Raw genomic sequence first — 14,467 nt, forward strand, 5'->3', positions numbered from 1 at the left:
AAACAAACACCTAGGCTGGCAGACCTGGAGTTGGGCCCTTCTGGGCAGGCAGATGTGGCGATCAGCATTATTATTCTCATCATCTAAAAAACCACAGATCTTCATCATCATCATTCTAATAATAATACCTAAAAGTTCTTGTTTATGTTAACTCTGCCTTGAACCTTTTTATGGGCTTCCCATGTATTAATTCATTTAATCCTCATAATAATATAAAGTAGGTTCTATTATTGTATCCATTTTATAAATGAGAAAACTAAGGAACAGGGAAATTTAAATGATTCAGCCATAACCACAGAGCTAATAAGCGGAAGGAAAAAACCCAGGGGTGAAATCTCTTCCAACAGTCAATGGTCTCATACTTTAACGATGCTCCCCTTGATGTCCGTTAAAATAGAACAGATCATTTTAATTATGGTATTTTCAGAGGTGGTCAGAGAAAAACCACGACTGAAACATCATTCATACTTCTCCATGTAAATCTCAAGCACTATCGTTAAAACAATAATGATTGCTTGGTGGTTTTTCAATTTCAAGATACAAGGATATTAAACAACTCTGGAAAAGTCATATGTATCATTATTTGTGTAAACCTGGGAAGTTTCAGAGGAGGATGTTCTGAGCCCAAGCCTAACAGGAATTGCAAAGATATTAGATAAAATGGAGGCGAGGAAATCATCAAAGGTAAAATATAAGAAAAATTCCCAGAGTAGAAGAAAATGAGTCTTCTGATTTAACATACCCACTAAATGTCCAGCACAAGAATTTTAGAAGTTTCACACTAAGACAACTAGAAATGAAAAAAAAACTACTAAAAGCATCCAGAGGGAAAAACTATGTCATTTTAAAACTTCAGGAGTCAGAATGGCATTCGACTTCTCAACAACAACATTGGGTACCAGACGCCAAAAAAAGATGCCTTAAAAATACTGAGTAAAAATTGTTTTCAAGTTAAAATTCTCTACCTAACAAAATGATAATACGAGGACTCGATAAACAGAAACTTCTCAACCACCCTTTCTCCAGAAGCTATTAGAAAATATTCTTTGCTGAAATGAATGGTATAAACCAAGAAAGGGGAAGACAAAAGAATATGGTGCGAAGTCAAAGTGTGGAGTAGCCACGCAATAGGACTAGAGAGCTACCAGTTCATGTGTGGTCGAGGAGGACAGAGCATTACAGGAGAATCCCACCAAATAAATATTTATAGGCAATCTGTCAGACCTGTTAAAGCATGGAAAAAATTAGTCATGAGTATACGGAAAACTAAATTAATGAAAAAACAAGGCAATTTACTCCAGGAAAAACAAAAGATTTCATGAAAAAAATATATAATCATATGCACCTACCATACCACCTGACTCAGCACTCAACAGTACTTACATTGTCATAATAATGCAAACACCAATTATTGATTTAAGCAAGTAATAATCTAGGTCTATATTTCCTTCTATTAAAAAAAAATTCTGAAATCCAAAAAGCTCTGCAAAGCAACAGATTTTGGTAAGTTTGCAACATCATTTGATGGCAAAACCTGACCTGAACTGACATGAGTTTATAGTCCTTATTTATCCTACTTGGTATCCGTGTTCATGTTTTGTTGCAGAAATGCTATGTGCTTCATTATGGAGGGCTGCCTCAGATCCCACTGGAGGTGTTCAGTAACACATGGTCTATGACTCTATGACCTTCCCAAAGTCCTCCAGATTTTGAATTCTGAAACATATCTGGCCTCGAGGGTTTGGATAAGGGATTGAGGACCTGTATAAATACATTTAGAGGATGGGGGGATGCCTCAAGAAGGGAAGGAGCTGCTATGCAGGAAAGCTAACTTCTCAACCAGAGAGTGACAAGAAGAGCAATATGATAAGTTTACACAGAAATATGTAGGTAACTAAGAGAAGCAACAGAGAACAGAGTTGAAAGGAAAAGCCTTCGGGGAGCAGTCTCTGGATAGGAAGAGGTGTGGCAGAGGGTGACTCATTTTCACTGTAAGCCTTTTTATTGTCATGTGATGTGGTAAGCTATGTCTTATTTTGATGGAAAATAAAAATAATTAGGAAAAAAGTCAATCATCCTTCCCCCAGGAATGCACAGGGTGGAGAGCTGATAAAATCAGTGTTCATTTCTACTTGTCTAGTTAAAGATACACAGCCGCATATAAAGCTTCATAACCATTTCAAATACCTGGGGAGAAAGGATGCCCAGATAGTAAGTCTAAATATTCGGCTTGGAGGGCAGCCCGACAGATGCATGTTAATTAACTCTGTTTAAAGTCTCATCATCCTAAAGCACCTAACCCTTTGAGAAAAATCCAGAAAAAAAATACAAATATTCTTTCTGGGAGGCCTTGAGGAGGAAATCCAAGCTACTTTGCTCTCATCTCCCATAGTTCAATTTTATCACATGAACACAAGGCCTCCAAGATCATCCTGGGCTGATTTATAACAGGAATGCTAATGGAGTTCTTGACGTTAGGTATACTTTGCCCAAGTTTATTTATTTCTGCATGAGTTTTTTTTTTAAAAAAATGCCTATTTCTACATCCCTAAATTTTGAAACATGCAGGAAACGACAAACTTAAAGCTTTACTTATGCATATAGACCAGGTAACCTGGTGAGTAGGAGCTGTAGTTTATTCTCTGTTTTGTCTTCACTGGGTATGGCTAGGGAGCCACAACAATAGTACCTTAAAGTAAGTAAAACCGGTAAGGAGCTGCAATTCTCATCAGAGATGCAACTGTTAAAACTGGCCAGTTACCTTCTAACCCTTAATCGAAAAAAATGTGCTGTTGGAACATGTCCACTCTCTCTGGTGAACAGTGGAAAGTCAGTGTGTGTGCAAGGAGTTGTGAGTGTGGGTTTCAGGGTCAGACAGATCTGGGGTCAAACCTCTGCTCTGTCACTTATTAGAGGCGTGTCCTTGCCACGATGCTTTCCCTCATCGTGCTTCAGTTTTCTCTTCGTAAGTGCAGATCGTAATACTGTCTCCCACTAAGCCAGGTCTCAATCTTGGCCCTACTGACATTTTGGGCTGGATAAGCCTTGGATGTGTGTGAGGGCTGTCGTGCACATTGAAAGATGTTTAGCAAGTCCCTGGTCCTTCCCCCTAGGTGCGGGCAGCACCACCTCTGCCAGCTGTGACAACTCAAAAACGTCTTCAGACATCACCATATGTCCCCTGGGAAAGGAGTATAAAATCACCAAGAACCTCTGCACTAACCCTCCAAATAAACTGAAAACTTTCATTATTCACACTTCGTAAGGTTTTCATAAAATAATTTATGGAAATTGCTTAGCACACACAGACACTTGTTAAGCACAAACAGAATACTGGACTTTATATTATTATCTCGATTATACGTAGTGACCATAGGGAAAGAGACATACGGTAGGAAGAGAATATGTTAGAAAGAAGAAATGGACACGAGAGAGTTTCTCACATTACAGAAGGTCAACACTTGAAAGGGCTTTAGAGATTACTTCCAGTAATACAGATGGGGAAGCCAAGGTCAAAAGGTCAAGTGTTAGGCCAAGTTAGCTAAGGAAAACAGTGATTGAACTAGGACAAAAATACATAACTCGGAACTGGTCTCCTTTACCGTACTGAATACCACGCAGCCACTGCCATCAATGTCTTTTGGAGACTAGCTCATTTATTATGGGAGAATAGGATGAGAAAATCAGAGAACTGGTTTAATAGAAATGCTCTCTCCTCCTTTCTATAAAGGACTGATTATGGGGGAAGTAAGACAGCATATTTTACAGAGAAGTTAGCCTACTTTCTAAACCAGGAATTGGCCAACTCACCATTTGCTTTCAGCCATTTTTTGGAATGAAGGTAACTTTCCAACATCCTTTCATTGAACAGCATGTATCCCATGGGTTCTGAAATGATCACATCTACAGCCTCAGGAAGTGAGATTTCTTCAATTTTCCCTGGCAAAACAATGATCTTGTCTGAAAGGTGGTTACTTTTCACTAGCATCTGTAAAAGATAGAGTACCAGTACTACTGTTATACAGAATATTATAAAAATTAAGTTTTATAGGTTAGGGGTTGGCAGGGTGATAGGGATGAGAGGGAAGTGACCTATTTGCTTCTATAAATACCATAAAAACATTTTTCTTACTGCACAAACATTTCATGTTTACTATGGATAAATTAGAAGACACAGATATGGAACAAATAAAAACACCTATAACCAATACCACACACAAATAATAACAATTAATAGCTTGATGTAGACCCTTCCGGGCTCTTTATACAAACATACACTTATATGTGCATGTGTGTGAGTATGTGTGGTCCATGTATATGTGTGTGTATATATGCACATGTACTTCGGGGGGGGTTATTAATAGTTTCAGCTTATTTCCTACTTTTCTACTGGCAATAAAGATGCCCCAAAGCTCTGTATAACAATCTTGCATAACTTAACAATCCTGATCCTTATGAAATCATCCCTTGATCTTTTGATTCCAAAAATAAATATACCATGTTCAGGGCTTCCCTGGTGGCGCAATGGTTGAGAGTCCGCCTGCCGATGCAGGGGACACGGGTTCGTGCCCCGGTCCGGGAAGATCCCACATGCCGCGGAGCGGCTGGGCCCGTGAGCCATGGCCGCTGAGCCTGCGCGTCTGGAGCCTGTGCTCCGCAACGGGAGAGGCCACAACAGTGAGAGGCCTGCGTACCACCAAAATAATAATAATAAAAAAAAAGTAATACCATGTTCATTAGTCTTTTTTTAGAAGTACATTTTACAGTTATCTATTCTTTTTTCTTTGATGTCCTCTGTATTCTATTTAATAACTTTGAACTCTCTTAAAAGAGGGACCTTGAAGAGAAATATAATTATTATATTTCTAATATATTTCTTCTTAATGCCAAATATGACAAGGTGGCCGTATTATTACACGTATGTCTTTCTGCTGCCTGAAAAAATATTTCCTAATAAACATCTTATATGCACCAGCACAAATACATACAGCACATCCCTTTTCAAGTTGTGGTTTCCTGAGACTCTTAGATCTTTGCCCACTGTATTTATACGTAGTCAGAGGCCCTCCATTTTGAATTTTTGGAACTTGACCCTTTCCTCACCCTAAATGCAGTATACCAAGCATCTGTCATGATTCAGTTGCATTTTCTCAATTTCTGATCACTTCTTCCCAAAGCTAGGGTATGTTTCACCTTGAATTCCATCCTCTAGGGTGCTTCTCACCAACATTACACTGCAAGTTTGTTAAATGTCTTTTCCACTTATGCTTTCCTTAAAAGAAATCAAGTAATCTCTGATCTAAGGAAAAACAATGAAGAAACTATTTGTACATGTCATCCACTGTCAACATCTACCCATGCACAAGGACTTGTGGAATTCCATTCTATCAACATTCTACACACGGCTGTCAAGTTCAGGGGTCTGTGGACGCGAGGCCTAAGGGGTAAAGCTTTTGGTGCCCCGCCTGTCTCTGTGCGCTCTCTTCTCAGGAGAGTGCTTCACCTGCAGAGCTGTAAGCGCGGCTCCACCGGGGATGGCTGCCCACACTGCAGCTTCAGGCTTCTCCTCTCACCTGGGCGCTGGCCATTACCCGGACATTCCTACCAACCTGCTTTGTTATCTCTTCAACCTCAACAAGTAAAGAGCCGACCTCAGCTTCTTCTTGAAAACTAACCATTTCTCTGAATTTCTTTAAAATCTCTCTATAATCTTGTATTTCCTTGATTCCGTTTTGGTTACTAATGCCATAATCCTCAATATCCTGGAGGCATACACAGTTGCTTCCCATGGACAGTTAGTTACTATCTTTTCTTATTTCTACTTTGCAGATGTGTCTCATTTCCACCTTTTCCTTTCTGCATCAACTTGTCCAGTTCTTAAGAGCTTCAAATCTGAAATTTAAAAATAGCATTTATATAATGAAAATGATAATGGCAGTGTCTACTTCACAGGCCTGCTTGAGGCTAAAACAAGATAAAGCATATTAAGGGTCATGTAAGTATTAAATTAGTATTGTCGTATTATTGTTATTAAAGAAAAGTGTTCACTGAAAAGGAGAGATGTAGATGAGCAAAAGAATGAAAATAAAAGTAACCGTATTCCCATCATCCGGGTGTAGGCAGGGTGTATTTCCTAGTAGACTTCTGAGTGTATCTCTGTTTATAAAAATATGTACTTCTGGGGCTTCCCTGGTGGCACAGTGGTTAGGAATCCACCTGCCGATGCAGGGGAAATGGGTTCGAGCCCTGGTCCGGGAAGATCCCACATGCCACAGAGCAACTAAGCCCGTGCACTACAGCTACTGAGCCTGCGTGCCACAACTACTGAAGCCCGCGCACCTAGAGCCCATGCTGCACAACAAGAAAAGCCACTGCAATGAGAAGCCCGTGCACTGAAATGAAGAGTAGCCCCCGCTCGCCACAACTAGAGAAAGACTGCTCGCAGCAATGAAGACCCAACGTAGACAAAAATAAAATAAATTTATTTTTTAAAATGTACTTTTTGTAGTAATATTTCATAACCTTTTGTTTCATGTAGTTCGTTTTAGACCACTTTTCTGAATATTTTTTGCATCACGGCATACATAAAAAAATAACAGTCATTTTTATGACACACTAGTGTGAATAGGAAAGACTGCCTGCAGTTTGAGACATCTGAGCTGGGGGGTTCAGGCCACACAAGACCCTGACCATCTCCCATGAGGGCAAAGGGCATCAAAACCTACTACCTGGCACACTTTTCGGGAAGCTCTGTTTTAGACATCGTTCCATGAATTGCTCTAGAACATAATTTTTATTGGCTGTATAGTATTTCATAGCATACCTTGATTCATTTAACCAACCCCAAGTTATCGGACATTCAGATTACATCAAATGCTTCATTATTACAACAGTGTATCGAAAAATAACAATGCAATTCAATCTGGGGACATACTTCTCACAACTTTTTTCAAAGTTAAAGGGTCTGGAACTTTTAAGGGTCTCTGGTTCACACTGTTCCACTGCCTATTGGAAAGGTGATTCCATTTCTAAATTTCAAGCCCTTCCTAAATTCTGCTTATGGGGTGTGAGGGTGTCCCCACAACCTCAACGTATAAGACTGCCTCATCCACCTGAACCATGATGTTGGAAGGGACATTTTTCTGGCTACATCTTGCTGGAGGGACCAATAAGATAGGATGGTCAAGTGTGTGTGATATCTACTCTACATGGAGACTTTACCTAGAATAATCCTAGACTCCTGAACCCTCATGAAGATCACAGATCTAATATAGTTTCAGAGAGAGGATGTTATAAGCTGTCAGAAGGGCAATTTGAGGTTCACAGGAAAGAAGCTGAGTCTCACTATTCTCACTGGTAAAGAAGGACATACCACATACATACAGGCCACTGCATCTTGCAACTTCATTTATTTTTTAACCAAATTCAAAGAACACTAGATCAAGAATCTGAAGATACAGATCCGAATCCCGCCTTAACCATCGAAGAGCTGTGTGTCCTTGGGGAAGTCACTTAAACTCTCTTAATTTTATCCCTCTTGCAAAACTGGAGTTTAAAACTGAGTTGTTTTAAGGTTCCTTCTAGTTCTAACATGTCACGATTAGAAAAAAAGCAAAATTTCTGCAAAGTACGTTCCAGGAGTCCATGAACATAAGGAGTTTCATGATCAAATAATACTGGAACTTCTTTATAATATATATCCTTCTTACAAATTCAGTGTCTATTAGCATATTAATGGATTTGAGAAATTCTGCAGAAAACTGTTTGGCTTGGCTAAATCAGACATCCAAACTTACTTGAATACTTTGCAGTTTTTTTATTGAATGTTTATTTATCTCCCACAGATCAATCTTTCAGGAACAATAAAAATAGTTATTTGATAATCCTACGTTTGAATACAATTCCTCGACAGAGATATTTGAGAACAGGACATAAACTCAACCAATAACATCTCTAAGACACAAGAGCAGCTAATTCCAGATGTGAGACACACTCTATTCTTTGAGTCAGTCTTGCTGCCTTCCTTGCTCTTTGGTTTACAACAGATAGCTCTATGTTACCCTGTCACTTCAGATCCCATTCTTCCAAAACTGAAGTTCAGCACAACTACCCTTTCTAGAGTAATATATAACCAGCATCCAGGAAGAGAATATATTACACTTAAATCATATATAACCATTTTAGAAAACCATTTGGCATTATTCAATTAGCTGAAGATTTCTATAACTTAGAAATATCACTCCCTTTATAAATATACATTCTAGAGAAATGTTTGAACATGTGTATAAGATAACCTGTACTAAAACTTTATAATAATATTGGTAATTATAAAATAAAAATTTAAAATAAACTGGAATTAACTATTCACAGGGAAATGAATGAATAAATGGTATTATATCTAGGGGCCTCCCTGGTGGCACAGTGGTTAAGAATCAGCCTGTCAATACAGCGGACACGGGTTCGAGCCCTGGTCCGGGAAGATCCCACATGCCATGGAGCAACTAAGCCCGTGAGCCACAACTACTGAGTCTGCGCTCTAGAGCCCGCGAGCCACAACTACTGAGCCTGCGTGCCACAACTACTGAAGCCCGCGCGCCTAGAGCCTGTGCTCCGCAACGAGAAGCCATCGCAATGAGAAGCCCACTCGCCGCAATTCAAGATAGCCTGCATGCAGCAACGAAGATCCAACACAGTCAAAAATAAATAAATAAAACAAATAAATTTATAAAAAATAATGGTGTTATATCTGTACTATGAATACGATTGAACAGTGAGAAAAAAAGAACTACAGGTATTTGTGTTAACATAAATTAATTTCACAAGCAGAATTTTTGGGAAGAAAAGAAATAGGTTGCTGAAGAATACATAGTATGATTCCTTTTATTTAAAAGGTCAAATGTATTCAAAAGTAAACTGCATTGATTAGGATATACTACTAAAACTCTTTTATGCTAAGATGTTGGTACTTTTGGGAGTGAAGAGAGGGCATGAAATTTGGGAGAAGCGTATAGGAATTTTAATACATGGTTATATTATTCTAGTTGTTACACTGGGTTGTGGGCATATGTGTGCTTTTTATATTTATATTCACCTTTACTTTTGGATGCAAAAAGTATTTTATAATAGGAAATTCAAAATTATACTTTTAATAGAAAAGTTTGAGATAATCATAATAAATGCAGATTTAAAAAGACAAACTGATTTCTGCAATCAGATAGAAGCTAACAGATACGAAAGACAGATTAAAACAAAGCAGCATAAAGGTAATTAATGTCTCTGAAGAATGGAAAAATCACTCAAAGGTATATTAAAATAAAATTCCCCTGAAGTAAAAAAAAAATGGAATCTGTTAACAGCAAAAACACATAGTGGTCATAAGAAAATGTCATACGGTAATAGCAACATGGAACTATATTCTGCTCAAGATTTTAGATTTAAAGAAAAAAGAATTAATTCCTTGGGCACCCTGCAGAAAAAAAAAATCACCTTAAAAGTGAAAGAAAATCAGGCTGGCATTAGACTGCTCTATAGTCATACTCATTTTAAAAAGACAACGGGACAACATCTACAAAATTCAGAAGAAAAGAAAATTGTGACCAAAAGAAGATTAAATCCAGAGGAGGTACTATTCATATTTTCAACATGAAAGAAATCAGGATAGCACACATAAGCCCTTCCTCAAAAACTGCTTTGCCAAAAGTAAAAAATAAATTTGTATAATTAAGATATGAATTAAATAAAGAATTTGGTAATAAAGAAGCTATATGAAAAAACTAATGGTTTGATCATGGCAGAGCAATAGCGTTCGCTCCAGCTGTGATCTAATTTGCATTGTTTTCCAAGGCCTCCTAGGGTAGACTGCAGGGCTCTGTGGGACTAATGTTGAGTCCTGGATGTCAGAATTTTGGGTGGGTTCAGAGGTCACCCTGAGGTGTGAGAACCACCAGTGAGTTTGGAGCTGTATGAGAGTGGAAGGTGTAGTCCAGGCATGTGATTTTTAGGACCCAGGCAGAGTTCCTGGATAACTCAAGTGGAAACACCTTTCATGGCTCACCAGTCTTCATTGCTACTGCAACAGAATCCCTCCCATGGACAAGGAGAGGTGGTGGAGTTAACATGTGGTTGGCAGAGTTCTACTGAAAAGGAGATTCAGATTTTTATGTGAAGCCAATTTCTATTAAAACTTAACTGAGCTGTATAGTTGATATGCAATGAAATTAACATACCTAAAATGTACAGTTTGGTAAGTTTTCATATTTGTAAAGCCACGGATCCATTATCATAATAACAAACATCCAACACCAATATCTACCTTCTGACATGTCTCCCAGGACTCCCAGGCAATTACAATTGATTTACTTTTTTCCCCACTCAATTAGTGTTTTCTAGACTGTTAATATCATTGGCATCTTAATGTTTACTTTTGTATTTGTCCTTTTCTTTCATGATGCATAATTATTTTGAGAATCATTTAAGTTGCAGGTATGAACAGTTCATTTTCTTCCTGAAAAATAACAAAAGGGGTTTTCTGGTTTGTTTGCAGTTTGGCCACCACAAATAAGCTTACTATGAACATGTGCATAAAATTCTTCATTTGAATATATGGTTTCATGTTCTAAACTGAATGACCGTACCCTTATGCATTCCCGTCAACACTACGGAAGCATTCCAGTTCCCCTATAGTCCTCACCAGTACTTGACTAGTACAGTCAGTAGTTAAAATGTTGCCTGTTTTAAAGTGTGTAGCGGTATCTCACCACAGTCTGATTGCATTTCCCTAATGATTCATAATGTTGAACATATTTATTGTGCTCATTTGCCAGGTGTATGTCTTCTTTGATAAAATGTCTGTTCTTTTATTTATTAACTGAAAAGACAAAAGAAATGTGCTGGAACTTCACTTTTCGTCAGTGACTTTGCTGGGTGGAATAAATGTTTCTGCTATTCACACACACACACAAAAGACTAATGGTTTGAAATGAATCCATTTAATTACAGAACAAATACTAAACAGTTACATGAACTTTGGTTATATTTCAATGAGAATTACATTACACCTTGACAATATACCAATAAAAATAATATATAACTAACAAAAGGTGCAGGAGGAAGGAGGAGGTATGAGGGTGCTGGTGACTTCATTTCTTTCATAGGAAGGAGTGAATTTTTATCATGAGGTTAACAAAATACTTGGTTCCATAGTGAAAGATATTTATATGATCGTTATACTTAGTATGCTTTTTGGTGGGGGGTAAATTTTCTGAAGCAACCTCTAAACAAAGCATTAAAGACTTAGTGAAGTACATATTTTAAATCTTGACAATCTAGAAATAATATAACCAGACAAAACTGGGAGTTGCACTAGCAGAGGAAGTTCTTCCACTATTACACTGAGGGTCAGCAGTGCATGCAAAGTAGGTAGTTCAGGAAACAGAAATATGAGTACTAGAGACATAAAGTTACCACGGTAATCAGATAAAGAAATTAAATAACAGAAGTTCAGAGTAGTTCACACTGGGAAATGTGATCAGGCATGAGTGGAGTGAGTGCAAGATGATTACTTTTTATTTTAGACTCTCCTATACAGTTTGATTCCCCTTCCTCATGTTCAAGTATTACTTTAATTTTAAATAGTGAGCAGTCCCCCAAACAACAGAATACCTAAACTGTTCTCTCCTTTTAACCCTGTTCCTTAGTGGGCATTCCAAATATCTGCTTAAATATTTTAAAAAGTCATATTAACCTTACTGTTAAAAAATTCATTGGCTTTAGTTTACTTCAACAGAATATGTATGCTAAAGTTCTTTACTAACTTGCTGCTCTGACCCCATCATTTTATAACTCAGGAAACGGAGTCCTGGGGAGGTCAGTGTCCAAGCGCAGGACACACTACAAGGCAATGGCAGACTTGGGGGAAAGTGATTGTATCTATCAATGTGTTTGAACAAGTTTAGTTTGTAACTGTCATCAGAGCTGGTAGCATTATGGGTTGGCTGCTTTCTGAGAAGGTTCTGAAGAGGAAGTACCTGGTCACTGTCCCTCCCCCTTTTCCTGTCCCTCCGTCAGCATGCAGCTGCCTCCGGCCTGTAATCAACACTGAGCATCCCATATGACCCCTCCTGGGCTACTGGTGTGTCATTCATAGTGTGCAGAAACCAGGGCCTTCTGGAATCTGCAGCCACGAAAGAGTAAATGGGCCCCCAGAGGAACCAGTGACAGCTGTGAGTACAAAAAAACCTTTGCAAACAAGAGCTAGCTGGCAGGGCAAAGAGGACAACACAGAGTGAGAAAGAGAGTGACAGATGCAGAAGGATGGGAAGGAGAGGCAAAGAGAGGGATGTCTTCTTGTTTCTCTTTGGGGTGACTTACGGGCAGAGTTCTTTGTACGGAGTGATTATACACCCCTTTATCGCTGCAGAATCGCCAAAGGTGGCAGAAGCAAGTAACGTGAAGCTTTCATGAGGGAAATGCTGCCAATCCTATAGTTTGCCTGCCAACAACAACAAAAACATTCTGGCAACTTTAATACTCATAGTTGTTTCCCTCTGATGATGTTCCAGAATGCTCAACGACTGGGGAATGAGAACATCAAGGAGGCAGACAAGCTGTGTAGACTTAGAAAGGATGCTTTGACTAAGTTATAAAATAAGCACTAAGAAATATGTAATGTCTGCAGAAGCAACTCAGAGTTGTATATACGTGTGTGTGTGTGTGTGTGTGTGTGGGTGAGAGGGGGGTTTGAACCTTTGTACATCCTATTAGGCAGGTAGTTTGCCCTCCCTTGGAAGGTTAAGTTGTCCCCTGTAGACTGTAAGTATCTGACAGCAGGGGCCATGTCTACTTTGCTTGTCCAGCAGAGTGTCTGGAACATCGAAGGCATCTAATAAGTATTTGTTAATTACCTCACTAAAGGTGATATGGCAGCCCTTGGAAATCCAGCTTCCACCTTCGTTTGAAAAGATGATTCTGTGCCCTTCCCTTGCTCTTTGCTGCTCCTGTAGTAGCACATAAACGGAGGGTAAGTAGGTCAAAGGAATTTGGGGGATATTCTTTATGTCTCTCTAAATGCTGGCATATTTGGCAACAGAGAGAGGACAATTAAGGTGTTTCAGGAAAGTTTTTAAATTATGATATTTTAAAATGGACAAAAAGGTTACTGTGTGTCCTGTGGTGCATACCCTTTCAGGGTGTCTTGGCCTTTCAGAGTCTTAGAGCTATTTTTCAACCCTGTAAGCAAAACTAATGATGATGCAAGTAATTCTTGTCCTTAGAAATGGAAAGGAATTATGTCTGGTAGAATGCAAATGATTACTGCCCTACAGATAGACCAGTCTCGCACCTATTTGTAAATTCTTTCCAGCATTCCTCATTGCCTATAGATGTGGTTCTTTGACTTCTCCTTTGAACAGGTTTAATACCGTACCCATTTAACCTATTAATGAGTTAAATAAAATAGTTGTCACATTAATTTAATATTTGTATGCAGTCATGACTTTACATTAAAAAATTATATTTTAGCATTTTAATATACCATTTTCACTTTAGTGCTGGGACTTATTCTGTCACCTCTTCATGACTTTTTTCCTCTTCCCTTTTCCTTGTAGGTGTAATGTACAGCACATTAGTTACGAGTACTTGCTTTGGAGATAACTGACCTGACTTCAAATCTCTGCTTCTCTATCTTCTAGTAATCTTGGTTAAATTAATTAATCTCAAGCCTCGGTTTCCACGTATGTAGAACAGGAATGATATCAGCACCTACTTTATGGGTTGCTCTGAGACAATGAGATAATGCATGAAAAGTGATTATACACGGTTTGGCACATAGCAAGTGCACCATAGATGCTAGCTATTAACCCTCTTTTTTTTTGCCCTGTGGTGGGTGAACCAGGCTGTCTGCGATCAGTGTCTAGTAGGAGTGGCAGTGCGGAAGTAGGCAGTTGGTCAAGTCGCCAGGCAGCAATTCTCCTTGACCATAAGTTTCCCTTTCTATGCTTTCCCCAGAAAGCCCCAAGTAATTTGTGTGGCAATTGCTAGTTGCCTATCCAAATCCATTCTTGCCTTTCACCTTATTAATAAAATGCCTATATTACTGTGGGCCACAATGTACCAGCTGAAATACTATATCTCCCAGCCTCTCTTGCAGTGAAGTGTGGCTAATGCCCAAGTTCTTCTGGCCTCTGAGATGAGAGCATAAATTTGTTGGGAGGGACTTCCTGGGAGGTTCCTTGAAGGAGGGAGGAAAAGCTAGGGAAAGACATTTTTGAGTCTTCCCTTTATCCATCCTATTGGCTAGAACATGGATTTGTTGGCCGAAGCTCCAGCAGCCATCTTGGACATTGAGGTGACTTGCAAGAGATAAACCATGTACCAGGCTAGTGCAGCAGGAAGATGCAAGAAGCCTGGGGTTCCACAAATTTTGTGGAGCTGCCACACTGCCTTAGGTTCCCTCAACCAGACTTCCTTT

General features: G+C 38.9%; 1 protein-coding gene across 1 annotated transcript in view; it reads right to left on the bottom strand.

Annotated features, from left to right (window-relative positions):
• The window catches only part of LOC115863918 (histone-arginine methyltransferase CARM1-like), a 268,372-nt gene that overhangs the window by 44,763 nt on the left and 209,142 nt on the right, over positions 1 to 14,467 (bottom strand). The window contains exon 6 of the mRNA XM_030877185.2: positions 3,811 to 3,988. Within this exon, the coding sequence (XP_030733045.2) occupies positions 3,811 to 3,988 (178 nt within the window). The remainder of the gene's footprint in view (positions 1 to 3,810; positions 3,989 to 14,467) is intronic.

This window comes from Globicephala melas, chromosome 6, assembly GCF_963455315.2.
Source record: "Globicephala melas chromosome 6, mGloMel1.2, whole genome shotgun sequence".
In the NCBI taxonomy this organism is placed as follows: domain Eukaryota; kingdom Metazoa; phylum Chordata; class Mammalia; order Artiodactyla; family Delphinidae; genus Globicephala; species Globicephala melas.